General features: G+C 40.4%; 1 protein-coding gene across 1 annotated transcript in view; it reads left to right on the forward strand.

Moving 5' to 3' along the window:
- Positions 1 to 18,244, forward strand: part of DNAH5 (dynein axonemal heavy chain 5) — a gene marked incomplete at its 5' end in the record, with an annotated part of 254,247 nt that overhangs the window by 91,783 nt on the left and 144,220 nt on the right. Inside the window, 9 exons of the mRNA XM_084621096.1 lie at positions 2,492 to 2,628; positions 6,598 to 6,799; positions 8,741 to 8,976; positions 11,090 to 11,308; positions 11,988 to 12,050; positions 13,041 to 13,279; positions 14,297 to 14,537; positions 15,346 to 15,545; positions 16,705 to 16,858. Of these exons, the coding sequence (XP_084477222.1) occupies positions 2,492 to 2,628; positions 6,598 to 6,799; positions 8,741 to 8,976; positions 11,090 to 11,308; positions 11,988 to 12,050; positions 13,041 to 13,279; positions 14,297 to 14,537; positions 15,346 to 15,545; positions 16,705 to 16,858 (1,691 nt within the window). The remainder of the gene's footprint in view (positions 1 to 2,491; positions 2,629 to 6,597; positions 6,800 to 8,740; positions 8,977 to 11,089; positions 11,309 to 11,987; positions 12,051 to 13,040; positions 13,280 to 14,296; positions 14,538 to 15,345; positions 15,546 to 16,704; positions 16,859 to 18,244) is intronic.

An 18,244-nucleotide genomic window follows, 5' to 3' on the forward strand; every position in this document is an offset into this window, starting at 1 on the left:
AGGGTGCAAATACAGTGAGGGGCTGGGCACAATCCCTGTGCTTGCTATCCTGGTATATGAGGACCAGGAGGGTCTAGAGGTCATACGTGACCTCCCATGGAGATAGATGGGGACAGTCTTTTGCTACATCTGAGTTACTTGAACTGGCTTAAGGAGAGCTGCTAATTGTACCCTGCTAATGGTGTTGCAGCCCTGGCTTTGTGATGTTTAGCCCTCGCAGTACCTTCATAGGAATTCTGGCTGAGGAAGCCAAAATGTTTGTGGGGACTCCACTATGGTCGGATGTTTCCATGACCATTCCAATGTGCACTGTGGCTTCACAGCCACAATATAGTTTTTAGACCTGCACTTATCTTACCCCTTTAGAATGTTACTTTACACCAAAAGCAGAGTGCTCTTACATTTCATATAAGGAAATGTATTGCAGAAGTGATTGTAGTGATCACAGAGAAGCGGCTCTAATGGTTTCAGGAGAGGGTGCGATAGGGACTCTTAAAGACAAAGTTTATTTTGTGCAGCCATTTACATTCAGATACCTAAATGATTAAGAACACATTTTAAGGTGGTGTCTACTTCCTGGGTAGTGATTTATAGTAGTGTTGGAGTAAATTTGAATTTAAGCCAAATTCATCATATGTATCTATTTATCTTGGGTACTTACATAGTCCCTATTAGTGTAGCATCTGAATGCCTCAAGCCTGCTAATATATTTATCCTCACATCACCCTGGTAAGATAGGGAAGTGCTAGTACTCCTGTTTTACAGATGGTGAACTGAGGGTCAGAGTTTAAGGGACTAGCCCAGAGTTGCCACAGGAAGTCTGTGGGGGAGCAGGGACTTGAAGCCAGGTTTCCCAAGTCCTAGGCTAGCACCTCAATCACTGGACCATCCTTGAAGTAATACTTAAGCACACATAATGCTAATTTAATGACAGGTTTCAGAGTAACAGCCGTGTTAGTCTGTATTCGCAAAAAGAAAAGGAGTACTTGTGGCACCTTAGAGACTAACCAATTTATCTGAGCGTAAGCTTTCGTGAGCTACAGCTCACTTCATCGGATGCATACTGTGGAAAGTGTAGAAGATCTTTTATACACACAAAGCATGAAAAAATACCTCCCCCCACCCCACTCTCCTGCTGGCAATAGCTTATCTAAAGTGATCACTCTCCTTACAATGTGTATGATAATCAAGGTGGGCCATTTCCAGCACAAATCCAGGGTTTAACAAGAACGTCTTGGGGGGGGGGGGGTGTGGTTAGGAAAAAACAAGGGGAAATAGGTTACCTTGCATAATGACTTAGCCACTCCCAGTCTCTCTATTCAAGCCTAAGTTAATTGTATCCAATTTGCAAATGAATTCCAATTCAACAGTTTCTCGCTAGAGTCTGGATTTGAAGTATTTTGTTGAAGAATTGCAACACTTCAGAGAACACTTCAGACTGGTTTATGAATGTTATAACCGGTCGGAGAACACTTCAATCTCTCTGGTCACGCGATTACAGACATGAAAGTTGCAGTTCTTCAACAAAAAAAACTTCAAATCCAGACTCTAGCTAGAAACTGTTGAATTGGAATTCATTTGCAAATTGGATACAATTAACTTAGGCTTGAATAGAGACTGGGAGTGGCTAAGTCATTATGCAAGGTAACCTATTTCCCCTTGTTTTTTCCTAACCCCTCCCCACCCCCCCAAGACGTTCTTGTTAAACCCTGGATTTGTGCTGGAAATGGCCCACCTTGATTATCATACACATTGTAAGGAGAGTGATCACTTTAGATAAGCTATTGCCAGCAGGAGAGTGGGGTGGGGGGAGGTATTTTTTCATGCTTTGTGTGTATAAAAGATCTTCTACACTTTCCACAGTATGCATCCGATGAAGTGAGCTGTAGCTCACGAAAGCTTACGCTCAAATAAATTGGTTAGTCTCTAAGGTGCCACAAGTACTCCTTTTTTAATGCTAATTTAGTACTTCAATTTCTTCGGCTATAGGATGGAGAGGGTGCCTTTTTGGGATCCCCTTTTCATTAATATCAATATACCTGAATGGTGGCCCACCTCCCTCTGCTTGAGATGATGACTTTATCTTTCTCCAGAGCTGGTTGATGCTGCTTCCAAATGCCACATTTTTTGGCTTAGTCACTCTAAGTGATGTACATGGTATAAACTCCTGGAAAGAAAGAAAAACAGGGATTGTTTGAGTGAGACCGAAACAGAGCGCACTGCCCTACTCTGTGCTGGGGACCTTGAAGTGAAGGTTGCAATTTGGTGACAAGGATTGTCTGTTCAGTAGGTGTCGTTGGTGAAGAATGGCTTTGTATCAGCCACTCTTGGAATTAACTATACTCTTTTGATGGATTAAAATATTAAGACTTAGAGGGAATAGCTATTGAGAGACCATGTGTCTTCAACTTGGGAGTTTTGTTGAACTGAAAATTATAACATTTTCTTAAATTGGTCTTTACAAATACTTCTAATGGCTCTGTCCTTTTAGATACTACCTCAGAAGTAGCAACTACAAACTTGCCTGCTCCAGTGCAAAACAGAAACCACTACAAGAGTGTTTCTGAGAACAAGGAAATTATTAAATTGGTCTCTGTACTTAGTACTGTCCTCAGTTCTACCAAAAAGGTAAGCGAGCAGGGTTATGGTTGAATCTTACAATCTATGGCAATGTCCTTATGCCATTCAATATAGGGAACATACAACACTGAGCTAATGCATATAGGATGGTGACATGCTTTTAAAAATTGCTTAATAAGAGCAAGATAAACTCTGATGGTGGAGAGAGAACATTTGTAGTTGCAAAGTTGCATCATGTCTAGAAAGGGTAACTTTGAACAGTAAAAAAGCACACAGCTCTGAAAGGTTTATGGGAGTGCAAGCTTATTGTTTAACATAAAACTGAAAATTTATAACAAGTCCATAGGGTGTGAATTACCCCACTGGACACATCTGAAAGAGTGTAGCTAGTACATCTTAATGATCTATGACAGAATTAGGGGGTAATTTTTCACGAGTGACCAAGACACCTGCTACAGAAATGTATTGGTGAGAAGGGTGAGGTTTGAGAAATGTATTGGTGAGAAGTATTGAGGTTGCAGGAACAAACCATCCCGATGGTAATAAATAGTAAATATGGTGGGCGAGCAGCTTGGCTTAACAGTGAAGTCCTTGCTGATCTTAAACACAAAAAAGAAGCTTACAAGAAGTGGAAGATTGGTCCAGGGAGTGACCAGGGAGGAGTATAAAAACATTGCTCAGGCATGCAGGAGCGAAATCAGGAAGACCAAATCACACTTGGAGTTGCAGCTAGCAAGGGATGTTAAGAGTAACAAGAAGGGTTTCTTCTGATATGTTAACAACAAGAAGAAGGTCAAGGAAAGTGTGGGCACCCTACTGAATGAGGAAGGCAACCTAGTGACCGAGGATGTGGAAAAAGCTAATGTACTCAATGCTTTTTTTGCCTCTGTCTTCATGAACAAGGTCAGCTCCCAGACTACTGCACTGGGCAGCACAGCATGGGGAGTAGATGGCCAGCCCTCTGTGGAGAAAGAGGTGGTTCAGGACTATTTAGAAAAGCTGGACGAGCACAAGTCCATGGGGCCGGACGCGCTGCATCAGAGGGTGCTAAAGGAGTTGGCAGATGTGATTGCAGAGCCATTGGCCATTATCTTTGAAAACTCCTGGCAATCGGGGAGGCCCCGGATGACTGGAAAAAGGCTAATGTAGTGCCCATCTTTTAAAAAAGGAAGGAGGAGGATCTGGGGAACTACAGGCCAGTCAGCCTCACCCCAGTCCCTGGAAAAATCATGGAGCAGGTCCTCAAGGAATCAATTTTGAAGCACTTAGAGGAGAGGAAAGTGATCAGGAACAGTCAGCATGGATTCACCAAGGGCAAGTCATGTCTGACTAACCTAATTGCCTTCTATGATGAGATAACTTGCTCTGTGGATGAGGGGAAAGCAGTGGACGTGTTATTCCTTGACTTTAGCAAAGCTTTTGATATGGTCTCCCACAGTATTCCTGCCAGCAGGTTAAAGAAGTATGGGCTGGATGAATGGACTATAAGGTAGATAGAAAGCTGGCTAGATCATCGGGCTCAACGGGCAGTGATCAATGGCTCCATGTCTAGTTGGCAGCCGGTATCAAGCAGAGTGCCCCAAGGGTCAGTCCTGGGGCCAGTTTTATTCAATATCTTCATTAACGATCTGGAGGATGGCATGGATTGCACCCTCAGCAAGTTTGCAGATGACACTGAACTGGGAAGAGTGGTAGGTATGCTGGAGGGTAGAGATAGGATACAGAGGGACCTAGACAAATTAGAGGATTGGGCCAAAAGAAATCTGATGAGGTTCAACAAAGACAAATGCAGAGTCCTGCATGTAGGCTGGAAGAATCCCCTGCACTGCTACAGACTAGGGATTGAGCAGCTTGGCAGCAGTTCTGCAGAAAAGGACCTAGGGGTTACAGTGGACAAGAAGGTGGATATGAGTCAACAGTGTGCCCTTGTTGCCAAGAAGGCTAACGGGATTTTGGGCTGTATAAGTAGGCGCATTGCCAGCAGATCGAGGGACGTGATCGTTCCCCTCTGTTTGGCATTGGTGAGGCCTCATCTGGAATACTGTGTCCAGTTTTGGGCCCCACACTACAAGAAGGATGTGGAAAAATTGGAAAGAGTCCAGCAAAAGGCAACAAAAATTATTAGAGGGCTGGAGCACATGATTTATGAGGAGATGCTGAAGGAACTGGGATTATTTAGTCTGCAGAAGAGAAGAATGAGGTGGGATTTGGTAGCTGCTTTCAACTACCTGAAAGGGGATTCCAAAGAGGATGGATCTAGACTGTTCTCGGTGGTAGCAGATGACAGAACGAGGAGTAATGGTCTCCAGTTGCAGTGGGGGAGGTTTAGGTTGGATATTAGGAAACACTTTTTCACTAGGAGGGTGGTGAAGCACTGGAATGCGTTACCTAGGGAGGTGGTGGAATCTCCATCCTTCGAGGTTTTTACGGTCAGGCTTGACAAAGCCCTGGCTGGGATGATTTAGTTGGGGATTGATCCTGCTTTGAGCAGGGGTTGGACTAGATGACCTCCTGAGGTTCCTTCCAACCCAGATATTTTATGATTCTAAGGCAAGATCCTGAGTTCTCAAGTAAAAGTTCTGTCAAAGCTAGTGGGAGATGGGCCTCAGTAGGACTGGTGTATTAAGTCCTTAGACAAAAATGCAGCTGCTGCCTCTGCAGCTGTGGAAGGGGGCATAGATGTTCTGCAGACTGAGGTGCAGTGGTCTGGCTGTGGGGAGATAACCCTATGGGTGTATATTTCTTGCATTCTGTGGTGTTCATGGTGTGAAAGGGGTGGGCCATCGACCCAGAGACTGTATTGTTATAGGGGCCACGAGTGTGTGCTGGGCCTACTCACAGCCACTGGCTTCTGAAGGTGCTCTGCAGCCTGGGAATGGTGATTTACCTTGCTCCACCTTGTATCTGCTCAGAAACTGGCTCATCATTTAGGGTTGGTAGCTGCATTAAAGATTTGGCCAGAAATGTATACATTCATGAATGGAATGAAGGGCTCACATGAGACTGTGCATGTCACAGCACATCATCAATGTGCAAAAGGCCTAAATACTGTTCTGCCTAACTTAGAAGTGGACACTACTGCCATCTGGATCAAATAGCTATATCCAGCACATGACACTGGTAGAAATCCAGGATAGTGGTTATTTCCTCATAGGTGAGTAAATATATAAACCCCAAAGTAACGTTTATTTCTCATTATTCAGAAGTTTCCAAATGGAAGTGGGTTACTGGAAAGTGCCAAAGGCAATGTAAAAAAATAGATTGCAAACTAATTAGGCACACTTTTGTCTCCAAGCTCCTCTTGGCTATGGGAAGAGAGGCTGGAATAAGCACAGCAATGGGAATGGGACAGAATTCTATTCCCTGCTCAGACACTGACTCCATGTGTGAACCTGGGTCAATTCAATTTACTACTGTGCTTCAGTTTCTCCAGTTATAAAAACTCTCCCTGGCATGCTGAGGCCCAGCTGAATTGAGTTTATGTTCAGACAGCACTGTAAATATACAGTATATAAAAGTTAAGTATTAAGGCCAGTTTGACAATTATGGGGGATATATTGGCACACTCATCCTCAGTGGGGGTTTGAGAGGAGAAGGAGATGTTAAATAAAAGATAATCCAAGCAGAAGAGAAAATGCCTCTTCTATTTGAATTCTTGCCACCAGCATTGCACCTTTTAACCTAAAGGGACAATATTATTTTCACTGATTTGTAGTTGAGGTTGCATACCAGTCACTGAGGGGAGGTTTTAGTACTAAATGATCTAACAGGTACATGGTGACTTGTTCAGCCATATTCAGTATGTTTCATTGTTGTTTTTTGTATCTGAATAGATATTGCATTCTAGGAGGATTTGCTTAACTTAAATATTTCAACACCCTCCTGTTTGGTACTGAAATGCAGCTTACCCCACCATTTACTTCAACTGAACTTGAACCAGCATCTGAAACATCTGAGAAATTACTTGTTCGCAACTGCTCACTGAGAAACTTCCTTTGACCTTGTAATTTATTCCAGGAGGTTCTTACAGCTCTGGAGAGTTTCAAATGTTATGACCACATCTGGCAAAGGAAGAAGGAGGAAACCATCAATAAGTTCATAACAGGAAACCCTTTACTCTCTGAATTTGAGTCCCAGATCCTCCATTTCAGAGACTTGGAGCTGGAGATAAACTCAGAACCTGAATACATCTGTGTGGGAGTTATGGCACTATATACTGGTACAGTGGTCAGCTCAAGCATTTTGTAGAACAAATTTCAGAGTAACAGCCGTGTTAGTCTGTATTCGCAAAAAGAAAAGGAGTACTTGTGGCACCTTAGAGATTAACCAATTTATTTGAGCATGAGCTTTCGTGAGCTACAGCTTTCTCACTCTGACCTTTATCATTAATGCATATTGCAACAATTGAGACTATTGCCTTAAAATTCACTTTTTAAATTCTCCCCATGATTATACCTCTGAGACCCATAAAAAGATTCTTTTGAGGGACAGTATCTTAAGCTTATAGCCAGGTTTCTGTGATAAGATCTACTTTTACCCTTCATGCTTAGATCTGACGCATGAATTATCTGTGTCAAAATGTTACTACTGTTTGGAAGGAGTCACATGCATTTACTTATATTTAGAGTCAATTCATGAAATTGTTTCAAAGTTATTGTGCGGGGGAGGGGGGTGGGGGAAGCTACTTGGTATGCTCAGAACATGGCTACAAGGGGTGGGTATAGTTGCCCTACCAGAGGGAGACACACTGTTGCAGGGGATAAAGTGGAGTGTGGGTGTGTGAAGTAATCACACTAGTCAGTATGTGGACGGAGCCAAGACTCAGCTGGCATGCCTTTCCCCTTCCTGCACGTTCCCTGCCCACCTGTGCAGCATGGGGACTAATGGCCCTGCAGAGGGAGGGAAGAGCCTCATTCTGTGACCCACAAAACAGGTAACATGCTCATGGGAATAAGAGGGCTCCCTGCATAGGCACATATGACATGTCAAAATAATAAATGTCACACTTTGCATAGGTAATAGAAGGACCTACAAGCAATATCCTATATGAAAGAGGATAATTTAAACTAATCCTATACATTGTCACTAATACATATTCATCATTGAAGCCAGAGCAGTTTCATGTCCTTGATTTAGATCTTGCTTTGAAAGGTTTTACTCCAGCATAGCAGAAATAAGCATTGGGACCTTAATTTTCCCCATTGAGATTGGAAACTTGTGCCCATTAAATCAAATGCCAAAGCTCCTACAAGTTAAATGAGTAGTTTTGGTATCATTTGTTTTTTAAAGATTTCACTTAACTCCCCCCTCCCCGAATTATTCTAAAATGATTTAAATGATAACTGTTCCGTCATGTTTTTATTTAACCTGATAGTTCAGTGAATAAAGTTGGAGTGAGGACAACTAAACTGATGAACAAGATAATACATGTGTAGTGTGAGTGCTCACAATTGTGTAAAATAGAAATTAAAGAGCCAAATTATGGCTCCTTCTGTGTGAATTCACAGCCGGGGAAGGGTCCATCCAAAGCATTCCAATACAGGAATCAGTCATCATTCAGCTGCACCCTGATTGGGGTGGCACTTGAGCTATGAACAGTATTATGTACCCCAAAAAGGGTGATGGATGGGTTCTATGCGTGGTTTTTCCCTCACCATATGCACACTTCTACCTGGAGGCTAGAACTAAGGGAGTGCACTTACAGAGGGGCTGAGCATTGGTATAGCAGCACTTGTGAAAATAGGACCCTGAAATGCTTGTAGAGGTACAGCCCTTGCCACTCTTCAGCATGCTTGCTCCAGCATCTCTGAAGACATTACATAAACTGCCTTCTGTAAGCATATTGGCTCCAACCACTGAAGCTCAGTGCCTCAAGGACCCTTGTCCAGCATCCTTGTGGCACTGAGAGGCAAAAACAGGTCCTCAGCAATTAGATTGTTTTAAGATTAAATTGAAATGACCATTCTGACAAAATTTACATTGCTTTTTGCCAAATCTCTTAACTCCATAAACTCGAGAATAAAACACATATGTAACAGTCATCTGAAAACAAAATCAATGTTTATATTTGAAAAAGTACTGACAATTTAACAAGAGGCTTGTGTGTATAAAGCCTGTGTTTGGGGAAATTATCTAAAATGACTTGTTGTCTGTTTTCTAGCTGACCTGAAGCTAGCACTGGCTGCAGAAACCAAGGCTTGGATGATTGAGTTGGGGCGTCACTGTAACAAGAAATACAGAAGAGAGATGGAAAACATTTTCACATTTGTGGAGGAAATCGGCAAGAAACTGAATCGACAAATTAAGGATTTGGATGACATAAGAATAGCTATGACTGCATTAAAAGAGATTAGAGAGCAACAAATCCCCATAGACTTCCAAGTGGTACCAATTGAGGTAATCAAAAGGGGATAAGTGTGTGTTTACTTCTGGTGTGTATAGAACACTGTCTTGCAGTGTAAATTTTGAAAATGTGATGAGAATATCTATCTATCTAGCTATCTTAGTGCTAATATGAGCTAATTAGTTAAATAATAAAATGAGTCTGGTCCTGAAAGTCCTTCATGTGCAGAACTCCCATTAGGGCAAATGTAAACTCAATGAGCCAAGAGGCAGGACGTAGGCATGACTTGCCATAGCAGCAGAGAGAAATGGAGAGGCTCAGGCAAGTGGAATTCTCAAATGAGAATTACTAAGGCAGTTGACAAGAAGGCTGTTGCCCTTGGGTGCTGCAGAGGCCAAAGCATATGGAGACACAAAGGAGGTGACTGTTAGATGAATAACCAGAGATCTTTGGAGTCTGGTAGAACAAGTTCAAGCAGGCTTAAATGTAAACTGTATAGGGAGGGTATCCTGCAGATCTAAGTCAAGAAGGAAGACAGAGGTGGAGTTTTGCCTGAGGATGTACATCTTACTGAGGACAAGTACTTGATAAAGAAAAGTGTTCCTGACTCTTGGGAGAATCACAGGTTCTCCTGATCAAGACTGAAGATTCAAAGAATATGCTGTAATTTTAAAGAAAATACCCATTTCCTATTTGAATGTTTCACCATTAAAGCATGACCTTATCCCAATGCAGTTTTGTACAGTGTGGCTTATTGATGGCTACACCTCAAATAGAAGCTTCTGGCTTAAATTCCCAATCAGCAACCAACTATTTTGTGCTTCTGTTGTGCCTGCCTTTTGAATTCTTAGCTCTTTAGTTTAGCCTAGTGCATATTTTCTACTTACCAGAGATACTAGCAAGTCTACTCTTTCAGCTTGGATATATAAGGGGTACATTTGCTGACGAAATGCTTGATTAGGACAACTGTTTTTCAATGTCAGTTTTCTCTAGAATAAACTTCAGCAATTTCTGAAGTGCAGTTTATAGCTGTAATTAAGGAAATAATGTGCTAATGTGCTCCAAATATGAGTTGTGGACTGAAAATATTGAGTTTCATACATGATACTTTCAGTATCCCTGGAAGCTAGAAAGCATTCATGCGTTTGTTAGAAGTGCAAATAACAGACATATCTGTTGATTCACATACCAGTTTTTGGCTAGCTTTGTATCTTGGCATACTCTTCCTTTGGAAAGCTCATATCAAGATTGATTTTTAGTCCATTATTTGGTCTAAATAAAATGTTTTTCTTGGCTGTCATTAGTACAGTACAGTTCCAGTTCCTCTTTCACCCATATTTTTGTTCAGACCAAACAGTTACCCAAAGTTCTTAAAGTTCTAGAATGAAAATACATTAGACCAATTTAATTGGTTTCTGATTACTTTGCTAGTTGTTGCAATGTAGTATATCAAAACAAAGCATCCGTGGTACATATGAAAATTCAGGTACTCAGAGACCACAATACTGGAATCTATAGATGTGGGAGGGGCAGAGTTGGGGGTGCAGGTAATAAAGCAGCTAATATACTTAATTGTCAATTCATACACCTAAGATCTCTGGTAAACCTTGGCTGTGCTGGATTCCCACTGCTCTCAGTGGTACATGTCTGATATTAGATTTAAGCATGTATGCAAAAGAAGATCTGTTCAAGAGTGTTGCTTATTTTATTGTAAAACGTTTAGCTACTTCTCTCTTCCATGTATTACCGGTGGTAGTGCTGAACATAGTCATTATCGTGGGTCAGTTCTGAAGCATAGCTGTAATTGAATTCCTCTTACCCGTATCACAATGGAAATGAATTTGTAGGTTACATAGACTCTTGTCATTATAACCAGAAAATAATTTTAGAGCAACAGGTTGAAACACAAACAAACATCCATCAGATCCAGGAGTCGAATGCTGTGAAGAGGAAAAACAGTAGTTTTAATTTCTGTGTGATCATGGATTCCTGAATTTGTTGTTTATGCACAACTATATTAGCACAGCCTTCCTGCTTCTCTAAAAGGCCCTCTGGCACTGTCTTCAGTCTCCCACATTTAAAATCTTGAGGATTTATGTATGTATTTGCATAGAATGTAGCATGTTCTGCACATGGTGAATATAGATGCAACCATTGTTTTGACAGGAATCCTATGCAATGTTAAACAAGTATGAGTTGCTGGTGGCAAAGGAAGAGATGGAGAAGGTGGACACCCTGCGCTATCTCTGGGAGAAGCTTCTGGTCCGGGCAAATGAAGTGCAGAATGAGCTAGTAGCTCTGCAGCCTAACTTCAGGGGAGAACTAATTAGCACTGTGGGGATATTTACTGAAGATTGTCATCAGTACTATGCAGACTACGACAAGGTATTAATCTGTGGAGTGTTTCAAAAGAAAGAAACTTAAAAAAAAAAAAAGCATGCAAGTTCTCTGTGTGACCCTTGTAAACCATGTGGTTTTCAACTTCATTGCAAAGGGGGCTGTGATCATGAAGCATGAGAGTCAGTTAACTTTTTTTCTGGAGCACGTGGTAGGGGTTGTGATTTTTCAGCAAGGGGAGCTGGGGTCAAATGGGGATGATAGTTCAATGTTACGGAGGCTTGCTCAATACAAGCCGATTGAATAGTGCTTATACTCCAGTGAGTGGGAGGTTTGTCTGGCATGTAGGAGGGAGGAAGCTCCTTGCACCCTCCCAATTTCACTGTTGCAAAGAAGACAGAGTCAGTCTCCAGTAAACCAGCTCACTAGCATCTGTTCTCTCACCAGTAGAAGGGGATAGTGATGGGTACTTCTTAAAGGTCCTTCCCAACTCATTAAGTATGAAAAGTACTTGAATTCCCTTCTGTCACCCTTAGTTGTGCCAAGCACCTTTCCCTATGAATGGACATGCTGATCTCTCTGGTACTACTAGATGTGAGTCAGGGTGGCAAAACTCAGTCGTAAAAATTATTAATGAAGTTAACACTTGAACAGACAGTGAAATCATATGTGCCAAATGCTTTATTTTTAACATTGGTGAACAGCATCTTTAACTTTCTTCTTCCAGAATGGACCAATGGCGGTTGGTCTTGAGCCTCAGGAAGCCAGTGACAGGCTTATCATGTTCCAGGTATTCATTCCCAATTAAAAGACTTAATTAAAATGTCATGTAAGTAGCAAAAACATTTCAGTCAGTCAGAATTTAGCAGAATACTTAAATAAATTCCACAAGGTTATATAGTCCATTTAATTTGGCTACTGGGACCGAAGTTTGTTGAAATTTTTTCAACATTAGCTAGCAAAGAATAATAAAAAATTGAATAGCAAAAATGGGTAACATGCATCTTACATACAGAATTTGTATAATAAAACATAATTACTAAGTGCAGGTGTCCTGATTGGAGTCTAATTGTGCTGAGCATACACTTTGATATATCTGCATCTTTGGTCTCACTTTTTAATGCTCACTCCACATCACCAGGCTTTTGCCAAATCTTCCCACTTCTTTATATTATGCAACCCTCCCCCAAACATATATACTCTTTGCTACCCTTCTGATAAAATGCTTCCACATGCCTTGACTAGTTTCCACTCTCATTATAGCAGTTTTCTCTATTTGGCCCCGCTTCCCATGTTGCTCCCACAAGTACAGCCAGAGTTCACATGCAAAATGTGGTCTGAGTTGCTAGGAAGGAAAACCTGACTTCCCTATTCAAATCCCTCACTTGAGGATTTGCACTTCAGACCTGAATCCTAGCTTTCAAGGCCTGCAAACCTCACCTATGCCTTTATTTCTTCTCTTCCATATCATAACCAACCTTTCTTACTCTGTGCCACCAAAGATAACAATCTGACTAGTTTCTTCAACCCACCCCACTATTCCAGAAACAACCTTCTATCCTACCATGTAGGCTACCACTCGCTTCTTCCATGAGGACTTCCAACACAGGCTCTAGTAAGTGTCCCATTTTTATTTAAACATAACTTTCTAACCATCCTTTGCATCACCTTGTGTCGCTTGTCTGCCTTTAGATGATAGATACCTGTGAGCAGGGGCTATGTTTTCTCTTGTAGAGCTCTGACCATAATACTAGCATTTGCATCTATATATTTTTATTAGAACCGATTTGACAGCCTCTATCGAAAATACATGACCTACACTGGTGGGGAAGAGCTTTTTGGTTTGCCTGTTACCCAGTATCCTCAGCTACTTGAGATAAAGAAGCAGCTGACCCTGCTACAGAAACTTTACAGCCTGTACAACAATGTTATTGACACAGTCAATGGCTACTACGATATCCTCTGGTCAGAAGTTAACATTGTGAAAATAAATAATGAACTTTTGGAGTTTCAGAACAGGTGAGAAAGTGTTGAAGTGTGTACAGATGGTTAAGCTGGGTGTTTTTACTTGTTGAATAATGGTAGGGATTGCCTTTTACTCATTATACTTAGAAAAGCATGTTCTTGCTCTTTAAAATGTAGTTGAAATCCTCCACTCTTCTCTTTTTACTGTCTTCACCAAAGAGGGAGTAGTTTACCAATTGAGAGTTAAAGGATTCTTGTTCCTTGGGAGTTTTTTTCCAAGTAACAAATAATTTCCCTGTGTCTAGAGGGCAAATTTGGAATTGATCATTACTTTTCTCTAGTTGAAAGATGGTTACATTTTTCTGAAATACAAATGGAATAATTTAACTTAACTTTCCACTGCAGAGGACCCCTTCAGTAACCTATGGGGTTGCTGCTGTGTAACCCAATACTTTTCCTATCTAACAGGGGCTGATATACATGTACAGAATTGAAGCTCTTGTCAAACAGGGAATTGAGTGAGTTCAAGACTCAAACCTGATTATCCTGCACATCCAGGCAGAATACTGCCACTAAGTACCACATAATCAATAGTATTGGTCAAAAGTTTGGGGAAGGAGAATGTTTGAGAAAATTTAAACTCTTTACTATTTTTGAAATTTGGCAAATGTTGACTGAAAAATAAAAATAACTTAAAAGGAATTCCAGAGTTGTATGTGGTGAAGAAATATTACTGGGATAATAGTTGTTATAATGTAGTAAAGTGGCTCATGATGGAGTAAGCGACCGTGAAAATGCTCATTGTAAGGGTAGTACGATTGTTCAGCTGAACTCCTTAGAACAGGTGTGTAGTCTTCTCTGATCTGCAGCCAATGAAATAGGCTGATGGGGAAAAATATAGGTTCTCCTAAAGCATATGTACAATTACTAAATTCAGGGAACTTAAACTAAACTCTACTTTAACTTCGGAACTGTGTTGTGCCATTGCTGTTGCTTTGTTCCCTTAGCTAATTCAGTAACATAAAGGAACATCTGAAATGCTTCAAAAAAGTTAACATTGTATACATGCAGGTGTCGCAAACTTCCTCGCGCTTTAAAGGAATGGCAGGCATTTTTGGATCTAAAGAAGACAGTCGATGATTTCAATGAGTGCTGCCCTTTGCTTGAGCTTATGTCAAATAAGGCCATGATGGCTCGGCACTGGAAGAGGATTACAGATCTCACTGAACACGGCTTTGAGGTGGAAAGCGAGACCTTCAAATTGAGGAATATCATGGAAGCACCTCTGCTGAAATATAAAGAGGAAATAGAGGTATTAGTTAGAATGGCACAGAAATGAGCAGTTAACACTTTTCAAGGCACTGTAATATCCTTAGTGTGACCTTTTTCATAGTAGTTAAATAGAAGGAATCCATACATCCTTCAAAAAGAAAAGGAGTACTTGTGGCACTTGTGGTACTTCAGTAACTCTCACATACTCAAAACCACACTAAGGTATCCTTTCCAAATACTCAGCCCATTCCTGAGGTTTCCCTTGAATTTCTTTTATGAAGTAACAAAGCCTTAACATAGCCTGTGCTTCAAAACAGACATCAATCCTGCAAAGACTTAAAGATTGTAGTGGGACCCAGCACAGGAGTTAAAATTTGTACAGGTGACTTGCTTTGCATTAATGAGGCTTTGAAAGATCATTACTGAGCTGGCCATCCTGTCCCTACCACTAGTAGGGTGGTGGTGAAAGATGATCTTGAGAAACTGTAGATAGGTAGATATCTTTTGTATAGCCACTCAGCCTTTTGTATCCTTAAACTGGAGTTAAACAGCTGGTCTGGCTGCCAGGAATGAGCAGAGTAGCTCTCTACCTTCTCATGTAACTCATCTGTAGAAGGATTGCAGTATCAGTTTCTGCCTCTTTCAGGTGTGTTAATTTTAAGGTGAATATGAATAAAGAGGTTTCCATTATTTTTGCACGTGAAAAGTATATCAGTAGTCTTTACACTTACTGATTTATGTTAACCGTCTAGCCTAGCGAATGCTATGGAGAGAGAGGATAGTAGAATAGGGATGCTTGAGGCTGAGCTGAAAGAGCTTCTCTTATTACCTGGCTATTTATTTACTAGGATATTTGCATCAGCGCGGTGAAGGAGAGAGACATTGAGCAGAAGCTGAAACAGGTGATTGCTGAGTGGGACAACAAAACTTTCACCTTCGCCAACTTTAAAACTCGTGGTGAGCTGCTCTTGAGAGGAGACAGCACTTCAGAAACGATTGCTAGCATGGAGGATAGCTTGATGGTTCTGGGCTCTCTCTTGAGCAACAGGTAACAGAAAGGGGATTTATTATTAGCAAAAGACTTTGGCTTGTTAGATAAAGTTGCCCCTTCCAACATAAAAGGAAAAATAAGAAAATAAATACAGAAATACCACTAGTATATTAGTGCTAAACATGAAGGCCCCATCCTGAAAGCTGCCCTACGCAGGTGGTCAGCTTTGCCCTTGCAGAGTCATATTGATCTCTGCGGGGCTCCATGTAGGTATAAACACACACCCATGGTACAGGATCAGAATCTAAAGGATTAACAATTCTTTTAATCTGTGCATGATCCCCTGACTTCCTGGGAACCTAATTGCATGGACTGAGGACCATATATGGTTCCAAGAACTTCTCATGTATAAACATCTGGACAGTTTACAGGTCACAACTAATCCATGTTAAGTTGCAGGTGTGCTTAGAGTATAAAATGCTATCTCAATGATGTGTGTTAATTTTAAAATTTGAAAGGATAGGGTTCATTGTAGATCTTTGTATAAAGAGAATTGGCTGTTTTCTTTGGATGGAAAACTTGTTTTCTTGTAAATCGTCTGGATTTCTATATTTTATGACAACTCAACAATATAATGCGAAAAATGATGTAAGAGTCAGGGGAATCTTGGATGACTGCTTGCTAAGGACCTATCAATTAAGTGAGATTGTGGCTAGATGTTGGTGGCAATCTTGGGGTTTCTGACACTTTTTAATCTGTAATGTAATTAGAGATCACACTAATTGCAGATCACTTCCTTATACCACAGATAGTTGTAATAACTTTCATTATGTAAGCTGCTATAGGTTAAAAAAAAAAAAGTAAAATCATTGTTGACCCTTCAGTGTCCCTAGAGTAGTTCACATTGCCTATATTTATGTATTCAGGGTTCTTGAAAGATTCTGGATCCAGTCCTGCTTTCCTTACTCACTTTAACATTCCCATTTTGGAGTCCAGGGATGAGCAGGAATTGACCCTGGAAAAAATGGTGTATAGAAGACCTTAAGTCAGTGTCGCATATTATCATATGGGTAGTGGTGGTAGTGAGTGCTGTCCAATTTATACAAGGCATTCATTTTCCTCACTTAGAATGTCATGTGCTTGATAAGGCCAAAACATGCTTTAAAAATCATAGTTTTCTTTTCTAATTGCAGCAACTTTATGCATTTTTTTTCAGGTACAACACCCCATTCAAGGCGCAGATCCAAAAATGGGTACACTACCTTTCCAACACAACAGACATAATTGAGAACTGGATGACAGTGCAGAATTTGTGGATTTATTTGGAGGCTGTTTTTGTGGGCGGAGACATTGCGAAGCAGCTTCCAAAGGTTTTTGAATAGCTACTTTCTTTTAAATCTACTTTCTAAATACACAACTGAATTAGTTTAAAAATGACTCAGGCATTTTCTATAACTGTAGGTTTCAGCATTCCTGCTTTGTCATCTTCCTACCCTCAGGCCTTTGAAAAATGTGAGCAGAAGGGTAGGGTTTGTGGAGAGAACAGTGTGTAAAGCTGAAATCCATTTTTAAAAAGTACTAGATAGGGGTTTTGAACTATGTTGTGATAATCTTTACTCAGGATCTTAAAATGATTGATATTTGTACTGGTTTTGTTGAAATAAAGGCATACACAAAACCGAATATTAACTTCTTTGAGAAACAAATTTTGGGCCTCACATCTGGTACAAGTATCAGAGGGGTAGTCGTGTTAGTCTGGATCTGTAAAAGTGGCAAAGAGTTCTGTGGCACCTTATAGACTAATAGACGTATTGGAGCATAAGCTTTCGTGGGTGAATACCCACTTTGTCAGATGCCACAGGACTCTTTGCCACATCTGGTACAGTTTACATTGACATGAATTGGGCCCTTGATTACTAGCTTCCTCTCATCATAGATGTCTGCCATATTGTCCTTATTGTGGACAACTAGTAAAGTGATAGTTTATATGTATTAATATTGAAAAGAGTGCATGATTATCTGTCTATTGAAAGTAATATTTTTATTTACTTTTTTGATTCATCTTAAGTGTTACTACAATCAAAATTCACTTTTTGTTTGTACAACTTGTACCACATGTTGCATATTCAAGTTAATTCCAAGTGCAAATCCAATAATTAGGAGCACAGACAATTGCACTTGAACAAACAATTTCATTGTCCTGATACAAAACAAATGTAACTTTAGCAGTTGCTTCATAAACTTCAGCACAGTAGTTAAAGCAGCCATTGATGAAGTCATATAAAAATAGCAAATGATCAAAGTGTGTGTGTGTGTATGTATATGTGTGTATATATATATATATAAAAATATATAATGTGTTGTATATCCTTTATCATTTAAAAACAGTATATTCTTAATGTGAAATCAGATTGGATAAAGAATCCATATACCGTCTAAGCTTCTCACTGTTAATTTGTGAGTGAAACTTATCTGAGATGTATTTGCCTGTGGAATAGTCTAAGTCCCATTGTTGGGTTCATACTAAAACTAGACTGAGTATACATGGAGTGTACAATCGAGAACATTACTGTACTGGTGGGGTGGTAAACTAAATTAGATGACCCAGTAGGTTTTTTCATGTCTAGACTGTTATTTAGCCACTAATATTTGTTACAGGTGTCCACTCATCTTTCAAACTAAGAAAGGCATACAGTTCTGGTGGGAGTCTTAACATTTCTCCTAGTTTCTTTAATGTTAAAATTAACATTATTTTT

The sequence above is a fragment of the Lepidochelys olivacea genome (assembly GCF_965140295.1).
Source record: "Lepidochelys olivacea isolate rLepOli2 genome assembly, chromosome: 2".
Taxonomy (NCBI): domain Eukaryota; kingdom Metazoa; phylum Chordata; order Testudines; family Cheloniidae; genus Lepidochelys; species Lepidochelys olivacea.